Consider the following 18129-nt stretch of genomic DNA (forward strand, 5'->3'; position numbering starts at 1 on the left):
AACTGCTAACAGAGCAGAACACACCTCAACACACACACACACACACACACACAGACACACACACACACACACACACACACACACACATACACACTGCAGTGCCTGTTTGTGCTCGTCTAATGCAACCAAAAATCAGTAAACTAAATATGTTCCTTGGTCGCCCCGGCGCCCCGGTAATGTTTTTTCTCCACAGCATTCAGAGATGAATCACCATTGTCTGAGCCAATCAGAGGCCGAGTAGGGACGGGCCGACATTGCAGTACGGCCAGAGCCGGGCTGGGAACCTTTACTGTCGGAGAGTCGTCGTTCAGAATGGTTAAAAAGCACCAGAAACACAACCGGTGTGGGCCGAGCCCCCCTCCCTCCCTGCAGTCTCAGCGTCAGACAGCCACCAACGTATTTGTGTTGAGATTTAAATAAAGAAAAAATATATATTTAGCTCTCTTTTTTTCTTATCTTTATTCCTGTTTATAGTCATTGACCGAATGTGTTAATAAATGAACAGTGTAGGCCTATATGAGAACTTATACAATGTACATTTTTTATCCGATTAATCGATGGAATAATCAGTAGATTAGTCGATTCGATAGCTGCAGCCCTAAATTCAATACACACACAAATGGATATTGGAAGGCTATGTCAAAATGTAAAATAAATCCATAAACAAAAATAAGGTTCACAAACACATTTCTGATCCACACACAAATGATCTTGTTTAAATAAATGTAATATAATTCCATAAATATTTGAATATTTGCAATTTTCACCAAAAATGTATTTGGATGTTGTTACATTCATATACAAACGGTTAAACTTGAATTTACAAGACGTTTTTCATTTGTGAACTTGTTAACATTTGTGTGGACTGCATAATGCGTTGCTTTTCGAAAAAAGAACAAAAACTATTTAAAAAAGTTAATTCATTTTATGTAGCCAACGTTATTGACACGTTTGTAGCTAGCTTAATCCATTAGCTAGCTCTTATCGTCACTTTGAAACCAATGTAGAAAGCATTACTTATTAGTTATTAAGGTTTGCCTGCATGCATTAACAACAGGTAAGCTTCAGCAAGCAAATTACCGATAAGGTTATGTTTTCTGATGTTAGTAGGAACATATTATGCTAGCTAAGTTAGCTTATGATCCGTTTATGAAAGCATTATATGGCTAACTAGTTAGCTAACGTAAATGCAAAATGCGCAGAGAAAAAGCTGTGCTCTGGTCATGGTGAGGTACCCTCGTGGGAATGCAGTCATGTGATTGGCTGAATACGAGGGAGGCATCTGATTGGCTACAGAGAGTTCTTCGTTGAAAAAAATGCATTGTGAATCCAGCCAATCAGGAGAGTCTCAAAAGTCAGCACACAAATCCAGACCAGTTCACACACAAATGTTAACAAGTTCACAATGAAAAGTGTCTTGTAAATTCAAGTTTAACAGTTTGTATATAAATGTAACATACAAATACATTTTGGATGAAAATTGCAAATTAGGTATAGGCATTAAGTATCTATATTCCATATTTTTGTTTCTGATTGCTTCAGCACTGTCTTTGAAACTTTTTTTTTTTTTTTTTGCAAAAATCTACACGCTAACCACAAAGTAAATTAGGAGTATGATGGTCCTTTTAGAGTCAAGGAGATGCTTTAGGGGCGGGGCTACCTGGTGATTGACTGGTTGCTACCACACTACCAATGCGGTTAGCTACTAAGATGACTTTAACACTTAGCTGTAAAGTTGACCTTGAATTATGAAGCTTTGTTAGCAGCTTCACACCAGAATCCACATGGATCCAGATCCATTAAGGTTCCTGCTTGGGGTGACGCTCTGCTGCTTGTGTTCATCAGATCCACCCGTCGCTCCTCTACAGTGCAAATATGGTCACTTCCTTCACTGGTTGGAAAATTCAAAGACGGCGTCAAAATGCCAAACCCGATGCTTTGAAACCGCAGTCCACAAACCAATGGGTCACGTGATCATGACCACTTCTTATATTGGCCATAGCATTTTGCTAAAAGTGTATTATTAACTTGCAAAATGAGTGAAAAAGCATGCATCACGATTAGTCACGATTAGTGTTCAAGCATTCAGAAAACACTAATGATCTTCCCCAACAACTCTGATGAAGAAAGAAATGAAATGCCCCAGTTTTGACAATGTCCTTTCCTCTGATGTGTATGCCTGATGGTTATTTGGTTTTGACACAGAAGACCTCTAAGATCCGGGCCACCAGGTCCAAAGACTCCTCGTACATCAAAGAAATTAATGAGAATCAGTGACTCTGTTCACCAATAATTTATGTTTCTTTAAAAGAGCAATAGAAAAATTACAATGTGTGAAGGGATAAACAAAATAATGAAAATCAAACAGCATTTGAATTGAATACCGCGTGGGCAAATATTTGACCTAAGGGGTGAATAGCAATAGTACATTTTTGAACCATGTTGCCGAGTATCATTAGTTGCAGAACTATTTGTCAGCCTACAGCCTTCATACATCTCATACTCACAAAACGAGGCATTTGAAGGTTGAAAGTACACCAGGACTTTATTTAAAAGAACACTTGCCTGATAGCTTCTATCCTTTGCTGCTAACGCTAGCGCGGTGTAGACGCCACTTCCATGTTTACCCAGCTCTTGCCGTCACCCGAGTTTCACGAGTATGAAAAAGTTTCGCTGAATTTTTTATAAATGCTTGTATTATCAGGTCAACACATTTTTATAAATGCTTGTATTATCAGGTCAATACATTTTTATAAATGCTTGTATTATCAGGTCAATACATTTTTATAAATGCTTGTATTATCAGGTCAACACATTTTTATAAATGCTTGTATTATCAGGTCAACACTTGTCCTGATAATACAAGCATTTATAAAAATTCAGCAAAACTTTTTCATACTCTTGCGTGAAACTCGCGTGACGGCATCGGCTGGGTAAACACGGAAGTGGTGTTGGCGCAGCGCTAGCGAGTACAGACCCTATGTGGACTACTGCAGAAGTTTGGTAACATTCCATGCATTATTAGTGGGGTAATTCACGAGATAAACACACTGTACCATAGCGCTAGTACTAAGCCATTCGGCTGATAGCGGCTATCTTGACCAATGTTGACCATCGCTAAAAATGCTTCTGAGGGGGTATTTGGCTGGATGTCATGGTGGAAATGACCTAAGGTGCATTTTACTCTGAACCATCACTTTAATATGGCAAACATTTTTAACTATGGTTTCTTCATTAAAAGGGAATTACAGGGAAACATTTCAACCCTACATGGTTTTCATCATGTAAAAAACATATCAATGAAGTCCCTTTACAGTGTGTATATATATACAGTATGCAGGTTATCAGCAGCAGGTGGAATGGTGGTATACGGACACGTACACCTGAGGTGGCTTTGTGAAGACCATCACATCCTGTCATCGGACTCATGGAGGTTTAAAACCCATCAACGTCCTGAGGATGAACTTCATCAACTACAAAACAAACTAATAAATAACATCTGAACAAGAAAAATACACACAGCGTAGAAGGAATGAGTTAAAGCTCACAGTCTGAAGTCAGAGGAGTTTTTTTTAGATTCCTTTTTTTAGAAGTGGAAAGCTGAGGATCAGTGTAATATCTCACCTGATCTGGATTTATTCCTTTACACTGGGTAGGTGAGAATACTTTTGTAAATAAAGGTACTAATTATGAGCCCTGATGAAACCATCTTGGCTGAACTGTAGTTGGTACAAAGTTGTCAATGTAGGAAAATTACGTGTCAAACGTCTAAAAATCCAAATGATAGAATATTGTGTGTGTGGTTGAGTAATTGTGTGTTTGGGGATCAGAGACAGCTCGCTGGTAGGATCTTGTCTCGGTTTTCTTCGTACTGCTGCAGCATCTTCGGGAGGTCATGGTCAGCAGGAATCACCTGCACACACACACACGGACACACGGACACAAATACAGAATTACAGACCGGCAGTTGCTGCAGCAGAAACAAAACACAGATTTGTGGTCACTATGACGCCACACAGAAAAGGGGTGGAGTTTGTAGCATCTGACCAAGAGCAAACTATAATATTGACAAAGTATAATCATAAAAAGTATATTACAGGATACAAGCAACCGTTTAAACTGAAAAGGGCAGGAAGGGCAGCTGGTAATAAATCATGTGAATGTGTAAATAGACTTATAATATCACTGACCATCTAGATCACCATAGATCTGACTATGTTTACATGTAGTACAGCGGATAACCATGAAAATTGTGCACTTTTTGAAAGATACATGAAACTTCTACCATAGTTAGGTTATACCATGAGGTTCATTTTCAGATTTGGAGGGAAGTCAGATTTGACCTCTGAGGCCCGGTAGAGGTCAAATCCAAAATGGCCGCCAATAATATTCAAAAGTGCCTCACGTTGGAACCAAACACAGTAGAAAAACACTTAAGGTGTCATTTCCCACTAACTTTTGGGTGCCCATTCTGTATCTGATACATTTGAAACCACCAGAATTCAAGAAAATGCATTTAAATCAATATGGAGGTCAAATCATGCAGACATAGGGAGGTGAACGGTGCAAAATGGTTGTTTATTTCCAAAATAACAACAGTAATTGTGATGCCAATAATGATGATGCCAATAATAATGCCAATAATAGTATTTATTTATTATTATAATTAACTGATTTATTATTTAACTTTTAAATAATTCTTTTTTTTTTTATCTTAACAGTCTCCAGAACAAAAACAGAGATCTGTACATTTAAGTGCAGCTTTGAGACAGGAGCACCGTCCAGTGCACCCTTTCTGGCAGTTACAGCGGATCAGCTCATGGCAAGACTTTGCTGCTTCAGGGAGAGTGGTCCAGAGTGGCTGCCAACCAGTGGTTTCCTTTGTCCAGCCCCAGTCAGATGGCTCTGGCATCTCTGGATCCAGGACCAGTGACTGGTTCCAGATGTTCGTCTGAAAGCAAGTACGCTTGATGTGCTGTTTGAGGGCAGCCTGGGTTGGAGGGATGTTTTCTAAACTCCTGGACTTCTGGGAGAAAAGCTGTTTCCTGGCATCATTCACTTACATGCTCTCGCTGGTTCGGTCATACATGAGCACCACAAATCGTTCCAGCAGTAACATGGACTCTACACTGACCTCACTTGGCATGCATAGGAGTTCCTGGAAAGCATCACTGACCTCTGGGAAAGACTTCCATGTCTCCCAGGCAGTCTTCTTTCCACGGCCAGCAAATGCAGACACAGTGTCACATCCAGTGAAAGCATGAAAGACAGGGAGAGTCAGGCACTTGATAGGAGTCATTGTGGCAACCATTTCGTGAATAGCGATAAACCGGAAACTTGACCCAACACCAAAGGAAATCCATAGTTCATCAGGAGCTATTTTGCTAAAAGAAGCCACTGCCAACACCACCACATCCGTATCAACGGTACGTATGGTCACCTTCTTACAACCTTTCTGCACAGCATCTGCCACATGCAGAAGTAGCCGAGTGTCAGCCTCTTCTTGCGAACATGGGGCAAGGCGGGCCACACATAAGTCAGCAGGAGAGCAGAGGACTCCAGTTCCATCTGTTGCATACAGTTCCTTGCCCTGTGCTACAGGCAGATTAATGGATTCCCGGGCCAGGAAGGAAAACAACTCTGTTTTGTTTTCATCACACCGAAGGAAGTCTTTCCAGTTCTTGGGCATCACAGTAAGGGGAGCAACCCTTTTCCTCATGCCGTTTCCCCTCTTTTGTCTTGTTGAGGCTTTCAGGCTGGCAGATAGGTATACATCCCAGACAAGGTCAACACGGTCGCCTACCTCTAGTTGAGCAGAGATGTATGGTACAAACACTGTTTCTCCATACTCTTGAAATGTTCTTGATGTGTTTGGATTCAGCATTTGAACCACAACTGCACCATCTAGAATTACTGCATCAGTCTCAGGAACACTCTTGTTTTCGGGCAGATTTGACTCCAGGCAGTGAAGCAGATCTGCTTTAACCCCGAACCGAAGTTTTTCTCCACTTGACAGAGCTGGAGGTGCTGCCTGGTTTTCATGGGAAAAGAAGTGGTTGATGTCTCCATCTCGTGTTTGACATGAAATGTACAGTCTTGAAAAAAGGCCACAGTCACTCTTCAGTGCGGCAAGTTGTGCCTTCTCTTTTGTTTTGCTCTTGACAGGTGGTCTGCTGAACAGTGGCAACTTGTTCTTTGGAAGAGGATGTGTGATAGGTGTTGTACACCTTTCCAGCCTTTGGGTCACAAACTCGGTGTACTGCTCCTCACCAAGGGTAATAATCCTTCTTACAGCATCAGCAACTTGGGTATCAACGATGTCTCTTGTGTCAATGACTAAAAGATCTTGGCTGTGTTCTAGAAATGGATTCCCCATCTCTTCCAGCACTGTGACGAGTGCCTTAACCTCCTTTCGGAATGCTGTTTGCACTCCAGGTTGCTGTTCATGGTGTCTTGAGTCACTGAGTCCATGTTTCTGGTTTGTTGCCTGTTCTTCAAACTCTTTAGTGATCCTGGCGATTTCTGGTCCTGCCACCATCCAGCGTCTGAGTGCTCCTGGATTTCCAGTCAGTCCGATAGCCCCACCAGAACCTTTGACCATGGCATTGTTCTGTTCATGGCACTGGTCAAGTGCCATGGCAGAGAACTGGTTGCTGGTTTTGTGCACCACGAAATGTCCGGACATGAATTCTGCTAGGACTGCTGGGTGTCTGTCTGCAAGAGTCATCATATCACGGATGTGTACAGAAAGCCATCTGCTGTAGTGTGTGTGATCTAGGGCGAACATCCAGGGCATGATCTGTGTCAGGGATTCAACGTACAGCTGGAAGTTGCCTTCACGAATGGACCTGATGTACCGCAGAACGAGAAGCTGCAATGACAGGGTCTTATGCCAGTAGTCAAAGTGAACACTGGCCTTTGCTTGCTGAATGCACCACTCCTCAAAAGATAGACTGATAGGTGGCATGACATCTTTATCATCAGATATGCACTCTTCATTGTACGCTTGTTGCAGGAGTGTATAGAGACTTGCAGCCGTGACCTGGTGTGCATGGCGGGTCTTGGTGACATGTTTGGCCTGTATGAAGGAATTGGCTGTTCCAGAACTTGCAATGTCAGCCTGGACCAGGGCATTGGTCCAGCCACTGCTGATGTGTGTGTTATATTAATTAATCGTGTTGCTTGGATGTATTGTTATTGAATTCACACTTTCCGACTCCTTATTTCAGCTGCAGCTCTTGTGGTGTGACAGACTTGAGACTAAAACAGAATTCAAAGCGCTAAGAAGGTCCGTTCATGTCTGATAATCAGCATCATTAAAGGAGCAGTATGAGACATTGATATTATAAGTCTATTCATAAACATATTCACACAGTGATTTATTAACAGCTGTCCTTCCTGCATTCGTCAGTTTAAATTGAGGTGACTTTAGTCTGATTATGACATTACCTTCTTCTTATTAGTGTAATATTATCTAACGTTCACATCGAGCTCTGACTGGTCAGGAGGCGGAGATCAGAGATCTCTGATCTCAAACATAACCTGCTCCAGGTGTCAGGTGTGCATCAGTAACCATGGTGATCTACCTGGTAAGAAGTGAACCACCTCCTTTTGACTGAAAATCCTGAGTTAAATCTGAAGTTACTTCGCTCACCTCAAACCCTGCTTCCTAGTCCAGGACTCTGAACACTTTACATCACATGACAAAAAGCATATGTTCATAACTCGGCACACCACAAGTCAGCGGCTGCAGGATGAACGGTCACTCACAAGAACAGGGGCAGGGAGAGGGGAGGAGTTCTGCTTAATGAGCCAGTCTTCATACAGCTGGTGGATGGACTCCAGATACTCCTGGTGGACAGATGGCATAATAGTGACCCAGTCACAAAATGTTCACCTTCACACTCTCTAAAGAACAGATTTTCCTTTCAGTTGTGCGAGAGTTGGTTTGTTCCGTTTGAATGTCCGTCCTCACCAATGGAATGACTTTCTCCTCCTCTCTGCATCTCTGCTTTAACCTCTCATGGCAGGTCTGAGGAGACGTCTGCAGGTAGACTGGAGACAGAGGACAAAGTCATGGATGTGACAAATACTTCTTTGATAATGACGTGTTCAGGGTCATTTCTGTGGAAGATGACCTGCTGTATGATGTGTATGCTAAAGGACTTTCTGTCACTGCAATAATGAAGAATAGATTCAGGCTGTGTCCCAAGTAAGCAGCCGCATTCATCTGAAGACCCAATGCATCACAAAGCTGTCCCATCTCAAAGACTCCTTCACATGCAGCCGTGCTTAGTCAGAGGATCCAACTGCTGGATCCTTCAGGACCAACTTATCCCAAGATTCACTGCACGCCAGTGATGATTGGATTGCATCTGAGAGCAGAACAGGCCTCGTGGTCTTCAAAAGGTAGAGCATGAAGGAGGCTGACTTGGGACACAGCTAGTCTATTTAACACTGCTAAATATTCTGAACAGAACCCCAACTCATCTGGATATTGTTTGGGTGCTTGTTCTTCTTATGGCCGATAATGGCATTGGCAAGGGTATAAAGCTGTGTAGTGTAGTTAATATTAATAATAGGCTGAATTTGAGCATTAAATATTTGAATGTAATTTGAATATTGAAAAAAATATGTAATGAAATTTGAATTGTATTATAGAGGAACGTTGACAGCTCTATTGTCCATCCATCCATTGTCTACCGCTTATCCTGTATTCAGGGTCGCGGGGGGGCTGGAGCCAATCCCAGCTGTCATTGGGCGAAGGCAGGGTACACCCTGGACAGGACATATATTAAATGTGTGTTGGTGTCTCTGCTTTGTGGATTCTCACCAATCAGATCGACAGGAATGGAAATGTTAGTTGTGATCCAATCAAACCACTCGCTGAGAACAGCATAGTCCACCGCTGGCATTTTCCCACTGGAAAGAAACAAAAGAGAGCTGCTTCAGCAGGGAGTCGACCGGCACGCTGAGGAAGCAGCAGAACCCTTAAGCCATCAATGAGGAATCCGCATGTTTATTCTGGATCAGCCATTGATGGCTTCTCACTATGGCATCAGAACACTTCTCCATTTTTCATCTTTAACCTATCTGGCTGATTGTTTGTCTGATCAGAATCCCTGCTACTCAAAGCAAACGAACCTTTCGGCTCACTTCTCTTCCCGTGGTTGCTGCAGTAGGTGTTATATTCACAGGAGAAGTCAGATAGACAGTCTGGTTAAGAAGGATTTACATGCACCTAATATATTAGTTCTTGTTATTATTCCCAAAAAGTCAATATTCCTACTAATCTATTCCATTTACATTCCTGTTGACATGCATCTTTGCATATTCTTATTCAAATAACGTTAGTCGTCGTCTGTTTCCGTATTTTTACATGGTCTGGTCCATTTGAGGAGCTCACCGCCACATCCTCATCACCGTGGTGATGCTCACAGGAAACAGGAAGTGTGTCATGAAAACAACAGCTGAGACGCATATAGTGAATGTGTTGCAAAGAGCACACACGGAATGATGCTTACATGACACATATCAAATTCTGAATATTGTCATAAATAATCATCAAAGTAACAATAAAGTGGAATAGGTGTGTGCATGTAAACGTCATCAGTGTCTCTACTGAGGTTTGAGAAGATTAAACCATAATGGAACATTCCATCGACTATGTTGTTTCCTAGCAGAAACGGTCTCATCCAGACAGTGTGAGTTTAGCACTATTTCTGTCTCTGGGTGGGATCCAGGCATGAATGTGTCTCAAACCACAGATACCTTCTGAAGAGGTTCTCCACAAAGATGTACTTGGCACTGAAGATGGACCGCTCCATCATCCTGACGGGGGCCGGCTGCAACCGACAGGAAACTTTGAGTACAGACGGCTGATTTCCTGACGAGGTCACTTTTGCTTAAGAGTGTAAATGAACTAGAATACGATAAGATCGGCGTGTGGCTAGTGAACACTGCTCTCACCAGGGTTGCCAGGTGTTGATCCAACATGGTGAGTTGAACATATGTCTGCAGTGTGATGCCCCAGCGCTCAGGATCCTGGTACATCAGAGCCTGCGGGGACGGAAACAGACACGAGCAGCATGGCAGACATGCACAACGTTAATTCACTCCTCAACAAACACTGGATGCATTTCCTCCAGGTGGAGCTGGATCATCATGGTCACCAGAGGATGAATTACTCCAACTCTGATAGTGTCACCATTAGGCTACAATCCAAATCAGATCGCCATTATTGTTTTCTTCACTAGCATTCCATGAAGACACGCCCTACTCTGACTCACACGTTGCCTTCATCCAACAAGGGTGGAGGAAGGTTGGTAGAGTTCATGATTTGAACTCATTTGTGGATGGCAGCCATAGAGCACTCATATATATTTACAATGTTCTGATTATGGGAGAAAAATGTTTTTGAAAATGTCACTATACACGTTGCCTATGTGAAGAATAAAATGACGCATCTGAACTTAATGTGAACCTCGATGTTGATATGGCACACTGATTAAAGAGAAACATTAAAGTGTCACTGCATATCACAAAGGTTGTGGACACCGGTCCGATTCTATAATAATAATCTGTAATATGATTATAATATAAATATAATCTGTTATGATTTGTTAGAGCAGTTCTCTGTGTCTTCATCACTGGCTAAAGTGTGGTAGTAATAATGTGCTGTGTAACATCCAGGACTCAGATTCTTCTTCAAACACTCACTTGGGCATAAGGTATGATGCGTTATGAATGCTGAACTTACATTATGTCCAGCATAGAAAGTGTTACCAAAAAGGGTAATGTGAGGTGGGCTGGGTAGCATTACCCAATTATTAGTTGCACCATTGCACTACAAGCAGAGAAAACAAGACAAACATTCACCTGCAGGCAACATGGGAGAGTTTCAACGTGTGGCCGGAGCACGGACCACGTTTCCTCTATATTCATGCACCGCTCATATCAACGACACCATCATTAATGTGCTCTGATCTCACACGTTCTCTCGGGCAGCTGTGGCTGAGAGGTACAGCGGGTTCTCTCCGGTTGGAGGATCGGTGGTTTGATCCCGGCGACTGCCTCTGAAGGCTGAGCCATCAGCGTGTGTGAATGAGCATTAGATCCTGCATGTAATGGATGATTGTTGATATGTAGTGTAGTGACGACGCGGCTCATTAACCACAGAGCAGAATAGATATATAAATGAATATATAGAGTAAGTATCCAAAATCATTTCTTTGAGGTATCGGTACTGAAGATTTTCAGCCCTGATGTCAGGTCAACAGGATGACAACATGCTAACAGCGGTCATGTGCATACCAGAGGGTTGTCTCCACGGACGTCCCTCCATTTAGAGATGGGCTCTGTAAGGACCTGGACCCGGGAAAAGAGAGGACAATCCGTTAGTGAACATCTCCGATGATCAGCGTCGCACAGTCATGACTCAGCAGTAACACCAAAAGTCCTCTGAACGTGAAACTTCCTGTTGGGAGCATGTGTGTGCAAATCACCACGATACTGTTGTTACTGTAGAAGCACTTTGTTTAGGTTTACCTCGATATTGCTAGTTTTGGAGAAATACTCCAGACAGGTCGTCTTCCCACTGGCAATGTTCCCCTCAATGCAGATCTGAGAACAGTGGCAGAGAGACAGATGTCAACAGGCCGGCCCAGAGCTATGATACGAGGTATGACCTTGTATTATATGAAGCATGACGATCAGTATGTAATCACTGTACAAGACGGGTAATAATCAGAATCCATACTAGCAAACATTATGAGTGTAGAACTGGTGGAGACTCACCACTGTTTTCTTATCCATCCCATTTCGCACCAGCTTGCCTTGGAAGGAAGACAACATAGTGAGACAAGACTTCACTTCCCACAACTCCCAGTGCTGGCCCCTCTCAGGTCAGTCTGCTATGGCAATATGAGAGGGACAGAAACATGTTAGCATGCATCACAGGTACAGTAGTTGAGTGTTAGTGGGGGAAGAAGTCTTAAGCTGATTGGATCTCCTTGTTAGAGGCAGACGTAGCTTGCGTCACGTTCTGGGTCGGTTATTATCTAGTGTGGCCTGAAGTCAGAGGTCTGGACTAAACCACTTCTCAAACCAGAGTATATTTTGATTATCTGGCTCAAATATCTCCAACAACTGCGATCCCGCTAAGGGGAACTACGATGGCGGCGTTAAAAACACGGGAAGATCCCGAGCTGGCTGCGAGCGTGGTCACATTAACGTTTGCAGCATTTGACCACAGACTGAATGTAAGACATGTCACCTGCTCCAGACGAGGTTAGGTGTGCACAGCATCGGTTACCATGGTGATCTACTGAGTAAGACGTGATCCCCCATCGTTGGGCTGAAAATCCAAAGTTAAACCTGAAGTTACCTCGCTAACCTTGAATCCTCCTTCGTAGCAGTAAGAACCCACAAACGGAAACTAAAACCACTAAAGTCATATTATGGAGAGGAACTGGTTCATGTAAATACAAAAGTTTATACGAGCTTGAATAAAACAAAGGCATGGTTGATTATTAGGGGCAGTCACAAACCTGGATCACTGCCTCGGTTCCTCAGAGACTGGTTACCATAGACTGTACACAAGAAGTGGACATACTCGCTGGGATGTCACCTATTGGTTTGTGGACTACGGGTTTGAAACCTCAAGTTCGGCATCTTCGACCATATGACTGTGGAGGAGCGACGGGTGGATCTAAGCAGCAACTGGATCTGGATCCATCTGGATTCTGGTTTAACAGTTAGCTTCATAATTCGAGGTCAACTTTACAGCTAAGTGTTAAAGTCATCTACGTCACTACCACTACGTCATTTACTGATGTCCATCGTGTGTGTGTGTGTGTGTGTGTGTGTGTGTGTGTGTGTGTGTACTCTACATACTGACCTGTAGTCGCGCTGTGTGCTCCCCGCTGGATGAGCCCGGGGCTCCGGTCGGATAACGGTCCCCCTCTCGATCCACACGCGCTCAGTGACGGAGTCCCGGCACGCCGAGCACACAGGAGTCCCGCAGCCCTGAACAGCGACGTCACACGACCACCAGTTATCACCATGTCGCAGCACATACACCTGTCAGCACCCCTCGAGTCACTGCCATAGCAAACAGGAAGAAGAAGAAGAAGAGGGATTTCTTCTTCTCTGGATTCGTCAGGACGCCCCTTCCTTTCTGCCTTCCTTCCTCCTTCTTCTTCTTCTTCTTCTTCTTCTTCTTCTTCTTCTTCTTCGGGTGAATTATGGCGGTTGGCAAACGACGTTACGGCGCATTACCGCCACCAATTTGCGAAGTGTGGTTCAGGCTTCTAATGACAGTTTCTCACAACTGCAAAACCCACTGCAAAATGAGGCTAACTAGGACATTTGTTTAAGGTTTTTAAGGTTCAGAGACTGGGATTTAGGGTTTTAGCAGTTGTGAGAAACTGGAGGGACCTGGACAAACGGTGGAGCGGAGAAAAGGAGGATTGGAGGTTTTGAAAGCTGTTTAGATGACAGTGCACGATTAAATCCTATAGGAGGCAGTGTTGCAGCTGGCTGAATACCTGTGTGTAGTCTGCCCTAAATTTAACCGAAGAAGAAGAAGAATAACGACGCTTAAATTCTCAGTTAGCTTAGTCGGGGGATTTGTGTCGCCGTGGGTCGCTTCTGATCGGATTAACTAAATAAGGTAACACAGATAATAATCTGTTATCGGTACAGATTTACTGAACAAACAGAGACACATGTATTTAACGTCGGACGTGTCCGGGTTTAACATTAGCCACTAGGAACTCACTTAGCCAGTGGAAGCTATCTTAGCTAACCGAAAACTTTGTTCACGTCCATTTCTGGGCTAACTTACCGTCATAACTCGCTGTTAAAGACCCGTTTATTAACTGTATTACGTGACTACGAGCTACGTATATGTTAGCTAGCAAACGGAACTAAACTAGCATCTAACTAGCTAACTGACTTATCCTTCACATCAACCTGTTGCTGCTCTGACTTCATGTTCGTGGATCTCACGTATATTGAATTAAGTATTGGGATATCACAATACTAAAACAACTCAACGTGATCAAACGAAGCAGTATTGCACACACCGGTAGTGAAAAGTAATATTACATTTACTCAAATACTGTATGTGTACAATTTGAGGTAGTTGGTGCTTCTCACAGCTTCTGTCCTTAGTAATTGTTGAGATTCAAATATTTATTGTGTGACCGCTTCTTATTTCTTCTTATGTTTTTCGGTCACTAACTTGCATGTTTTAGCGTCAGACACCATCCAAATATTAAAAACTTACCAGTAAGCTTTGTTGTTATGACATGTGTTGACATGTCTTGTATGCAAACCACATAAACATGATGCTCTATTTTGAAATGTTATGCTTACATTCTTTCAGCTACACACCACATTTTTGAGATCTTTAACATAATTCTCACTCTTCATACATAATTTTTGTCCAAAATGTAGCAAATCTTGTGCTGGTCAGTCACAGACCTATGCTTATGTAATATAATGCAACAGACCATTATAATGTTGCCATAATATCAACCTTAAAGTGAGAGGAATGCCAACAACTGCCCCACCCATGTTAACACCAGAAACTATCTGGAAGCAAACTGTACTAGTTTTCTAACCTGCTCACATCTTTAACACAACACACACATATTTCACACAATGCGTACATTACGGGGTCCGTTCTCCTTAAGTGAAATATCTAAGTGATGGGAGTTAGGTGAGGTTAAACTTCTGTCTGGGAATCAGGGGTATGACAAGGCAGTCTCAGCTTAAACTCTATGCAGACTGACTGAGGAGTCATGAAGTAGTTTAACAGAATGTTCATTGTGGACTCAAACGTGAGGGGGGCGGCAGCAGAACACTTTTTCTTTTAAACACTATTAATATAATGGAATGAAACCCTTTCAAGTATTTCTACTACTTCACCTTCTTATTACACATTTAACCCAGCATTGTTTTACTTTCATATACTTTCTTACTGTAGCTTAATTTATGATTTTAAATGCAGGACCCAGCCAACCGTCCAGAACCCAAAGATATTACATTAAATGATATATAAAATGGACTCTTTCTGGTTCTAAAATAAGGTCAAGTAGGTCTTTGGAGTTGAGTATGACAGACGGAGGTAGTCAGTTTGTTATCTCATCTTTTGTGTGTGTGTGTTGCTCTCTGGTTATGTATGTCATATTTCATCTTACAAAGATGTCTAAAAGGTGTTAATATGAATTATTTATGAAGATGATGGTGTTCACATCAGAGACTCATTCGTGATGTAATGGATAAAAATGTTCTTTAAAGGAGCATTCCACTAAAAATCAATGTCTCTGTTGTTTCCTTACAGGATGAGTTACTCTTCCTTCCCCTCCCCTCCCCCCTCCCCTCCTCCTGCCCCGGACCCCTTTCCGCTCTCCTCCTCCTATTCCTCTCTGATTCACTGTCCTGAACTCGACCTGTCCGTCACACTCGGCTCCACTACCAAGACCAGCCACTCACAACCGAAGCCCCCAAGTCAGCAAAGTGGCCAATCACAGCTGAAGCCCCAAATACAGACAGGAGGAGGGGGGAACATGCAGGTGTGTGTGAGAGTGTGAGAGTGTGAGAGTGACAACACCATCTTGTAGTGTGATGGTGTGATGGCATCATTCTGTGTTCCGTATCCTGCAGGTGCGTTTTAAAGAGCCGGTGGTAGTCACGGTAACAGCAGAGCAGAGCAGACGCGCCCCACCTCAGCAGCCAATCAGAGGTCCGAAGAGGAACAGAAGCTCTCACCATGGTAACCACTTTGTGACAGTTAAATGGGGGGGGGGGCTAACTGAGGGTAATATTTTACACCTGGTACAAAGTGACGTCATTGCCATCTTGCCGCCATCTTGTGTAAGTAGCAAATGTACTTGTGCCCATCTATGTGTCCACCTCTTAAAACTGCCCTTCAGTCAGGCCCACTATGTTAAATAAAATTTAATTTTCCCTTTGCAGTAATATATTGCAGTAATGATACCTTGGCAGTACGGCTCTGTTCCAGGACCTCCATGTGCTCACATGGAGAACCTTAAGGTGTGTTATCACCAAACGTGAAGCAGATTTTCTCCTCAAGTTACTCGTGCTAGTTTGACCACAGGATAATTTGTGTTGATAAGTGTCACTCACACTAGACGTGCTGGAGAGGAGGTGAGGCTGAAATCAGCACTAGTGCTGCTTTGTACATGTCGAAGTCCCAGATACACCGGGAAACCAGACCCCGTCCTGTCTGAGTTCATAACATCATCCAGAGGTACTCGGTGGATTTCACCAAGCTGGATTCACTGGATCTAGTTAGACACACGTCAGCTGGTTTACCACAGCTGGATGAACCCAAAAGGGGGTGACATGCAGCAAAGACAACAACAAAACCAGCAGCCACTAGTGATGACACAGCCGATCCCCAGGGAGACTCAGTGGGGCAAAACCAGACTGTATGTGTATACAGTTTTATTGTTTTGAATGCTGTGTTTGGTTATCGCTAACAGCTCATGGAGCTTCACACACAGCTGACTGCATTGAGACTGAGGTATTCTGTGCCTTTTAAATTGGCATCAACCTCATATTTCCGTATTGTTGAAAATAGACTTGAAACCTAAATAAATGCTTTACGTCACAGTTACGCACCTTTCTAGCTGTATTTATATCTGTGTTCTCATCAGTCAGACTGTGGGGTCACTTATCAATCTTTTTCTTTTTGTTCCTTTCTGCTTGCTGTAGCCCCCAGACTATTGGTGGAGCCCCCTGCTGGAGTATCCAATCAAGATCCAGGCTTTCTGGAGAGGGCGGGGCTAAATACTACTCTGGCTCTCAAAGCAGAGCTTCTGTCACTGCAGGTTCCCAACGTTTATCAGTATTCAGTTATCCATAAATCACAACTGAGCTCATTAACCGCTGATTCCCATGGTAACCTCACTGTTGTCCTGCAGGGGGCAGAGTTTAACTCCCAGAAGGCCATTCAGGAGACTCTACAGCGGTCAGGGAGGACCAACACCCTGATCAACACCAGAGCTACTGAAGGTAACACACACACAATGTCACGCCACTATTTAACGAATCAACTATAATAAATAACATAACATGTCAACGGTGTCCCATGGTCATGAACATGCATGTACCCCGACATACGTGAAGGCAGGAGGGCCGGATCATCGCTGCTTGCAGATTTAATTTTGTTTAAGTTTGTATTTACATTCGATGTTTAGATTTCCTTTTCAACTTACACTGAAGTAGGCCCATATACGTGTGGTATTTCACAACCTCGTTTAAGTTTCTACTTTCTCTTCTTTCTATCCGTGTCTGTAGAAGTGAATGTCTCTCGCTCTCAGCTTCTCTTCACCTCATTGGTCGGCGTTGACGTGCGGGAGGACGAGCTAATCAGTCAGGTGCTGCAGCAAAGGCTCCCGCCCCCCTGTCAGAGCAACAAGGCAGCAGAAGGACCCTCGCTACTCTTCTTCATGACCTCTGACCACCTGAGACAGAAGCCTGTCCCGCTGGAGGAGGAGCCTGTCAACTACAAGCTCCGCCCTTTGTCATGTCCCGCCTACACAGCCTTTGACCTCCACAGAAGAGGGAGATGCTGAGTGGCCTCTGATACACACACAGACAGACACACACACACACACACTCAGGAGATCTTGGATCAATGCAGATACTCCAGCTGGAGGCTCTTATTGGTCAGACTGTGTTTGATGTCATTGAATAATAATATTTATATATTTTAAATTATTAATGTAAATTAAAATCTGTTTTTATTCCTGTGAAGAGCTACATTTTTTTAATAAAGTTTTTTCAAAGACTTTCGGTCTGTGATGATGTCATGACTGATGTGGACAGAAAAGGTTGCATTCTATCAATTTGCAGAGGCATTAGAATTTAGATTCTCTGCCCGACCCGACTCATTATTTATTTTTTTATGTTAATGTTAATTATTATTGGCCTAATTGGGCTTGGACAGAACCTGCACGGGCTCAGGAAGGGAGGGGCTGTATTTTTTGGACCCGATAAGCTCTACGAGGCATTAAATAATCTTCATTATAACTAACCATTTAAAGATCATATACATCATCTGAACTAGGGCTGCACGATTCTGGAAAAAATGTG

The 18129-nt window shown here is 43.1% G+C and overlaps 2 protein-coding genes across 4 annotated transcripts; one reads left to right on the forward strand and one right to left on the reverse strand.

Moving 5' to 3' along the window:
- Positions 1-2278: 2278 nt before the first annotated feature.
- Positions 2279-13208, reverse strand: tk2 (thymidine kinase 2). 3 transcript variants are annotated; one of them, XM_084021567.1, is made up of 10 exons: positions 12899-13208; positions 11797-11834; positions 11548-11622; positions 11314-11367; positions 9970-10059; positions 9772-9845; positions 8834-8922; positions 7976-8055; positions 7771-7851; positions 2279-3913 (listed from the first exon to the last, which is right to left on the reverse strand). In XM_084021567.1, exons 1-10 carry the CDS (start codon positions 13074-13076, stop codon positions 3827-3829), a joined length of 846 nt encoding a protein of 281 aa, XP_083877693.1. In that variant the 5' UTR covers positions 13077-13208; the 3' UTR covers positions 2279-3826. The 3 variants fall into 3 exon arrangements, with proteins under 3 accessions (XP_083877693.1, XP_083877695.1, XP_083877694.1); XM_084021569.1 differs by having other exon boundaries at positions 11797-11909; XM_084021568.1 differs by having other exon boundaries at positions 11797-11912.
- A 359-nt stretch (positions 13209-13567) lies between these two features.
- Positions 13568-17825, forward strand: LOC311020749 (protein phosphatase 1 regulatory subunit 35-like). The gene is made up of 6 exons (XM_084020951.1): positions 13568-13672; positions 15350-15581; positions 15673-15781; positions 16747-16862; positions 16956-17046; positions 17332-17825. The coding sequence occupies exons 2-6, from the start codon at positions 15351-15353 to the stop codon at positions 17607-17609; spliced, it is 825 nt and encodes a 274-aa protein (XP_083877077.1). The 5' UTR covers positions 13568-13672; position 15350; the 3' UTR covers positions 17610-17825.
- Positions 17826-18129: the final 304 nt, after the last annotated feature.

The sequence above is a fragment of the Eutrigla gurnardus genome (assembly GCF_963514095.1).
Source record: "Eutrigla gurnardus genome assembly, chromosome: 11".
NCBI lineage: Eukaryota > Metazoa > Chordata > Actinopteri > Perciformes > Triglidae > Eutrigla > Eutrigla gurnardus.

Excerpts from the sequence above, each read along its gene's own strand:
- tk2 (XM_084021567.1), bottom strand. The coding sequence starts at position 13,076 with ATGTGCTGCGACATGGTGATAACTGGTGGTCGTGTGACGTCGCTGTTC. Across the intron at positions 10,060-11,313 it reads TCCGTGGAGACAACCCTCTG|GCTCTGATGTACCAGGATCC; the intron begins GTATGCACATGA and ends CCGTCCCCGCAG. Across the intron at positions 9,846-9,969 it reads ATCAACACCTGGCAACCCTG|CCGGCCCCCGTCAGGATGAT; the intron begins GTGAGAGCAGTG and ends TGTCGGTTGCAG.
- LOC311020749 (XM_084020951.1), top strand. The coding sequence starts at position 15,351 with ATGAGTTACTCTTCCTTCCCCTCCCCTCCCCCCTCCCCTCCTCCTGCC. Across the intron at positions 15,582-15,672 it reads GAGGAGGGGGGAACATGCAG|GTGCGTTTTAAAGAGCCGGT; the intron begins GTGTGTGTGAGA and ends CGTATCCTGCAG. Across the intron at positions 15,782-16,746 it reads GAACAGAAGCTCTCACCATG|CCCCCAGACTATTGGTGGAG; the intron begins GTAACCACTTTG and ends TGCTTGCTGTAG.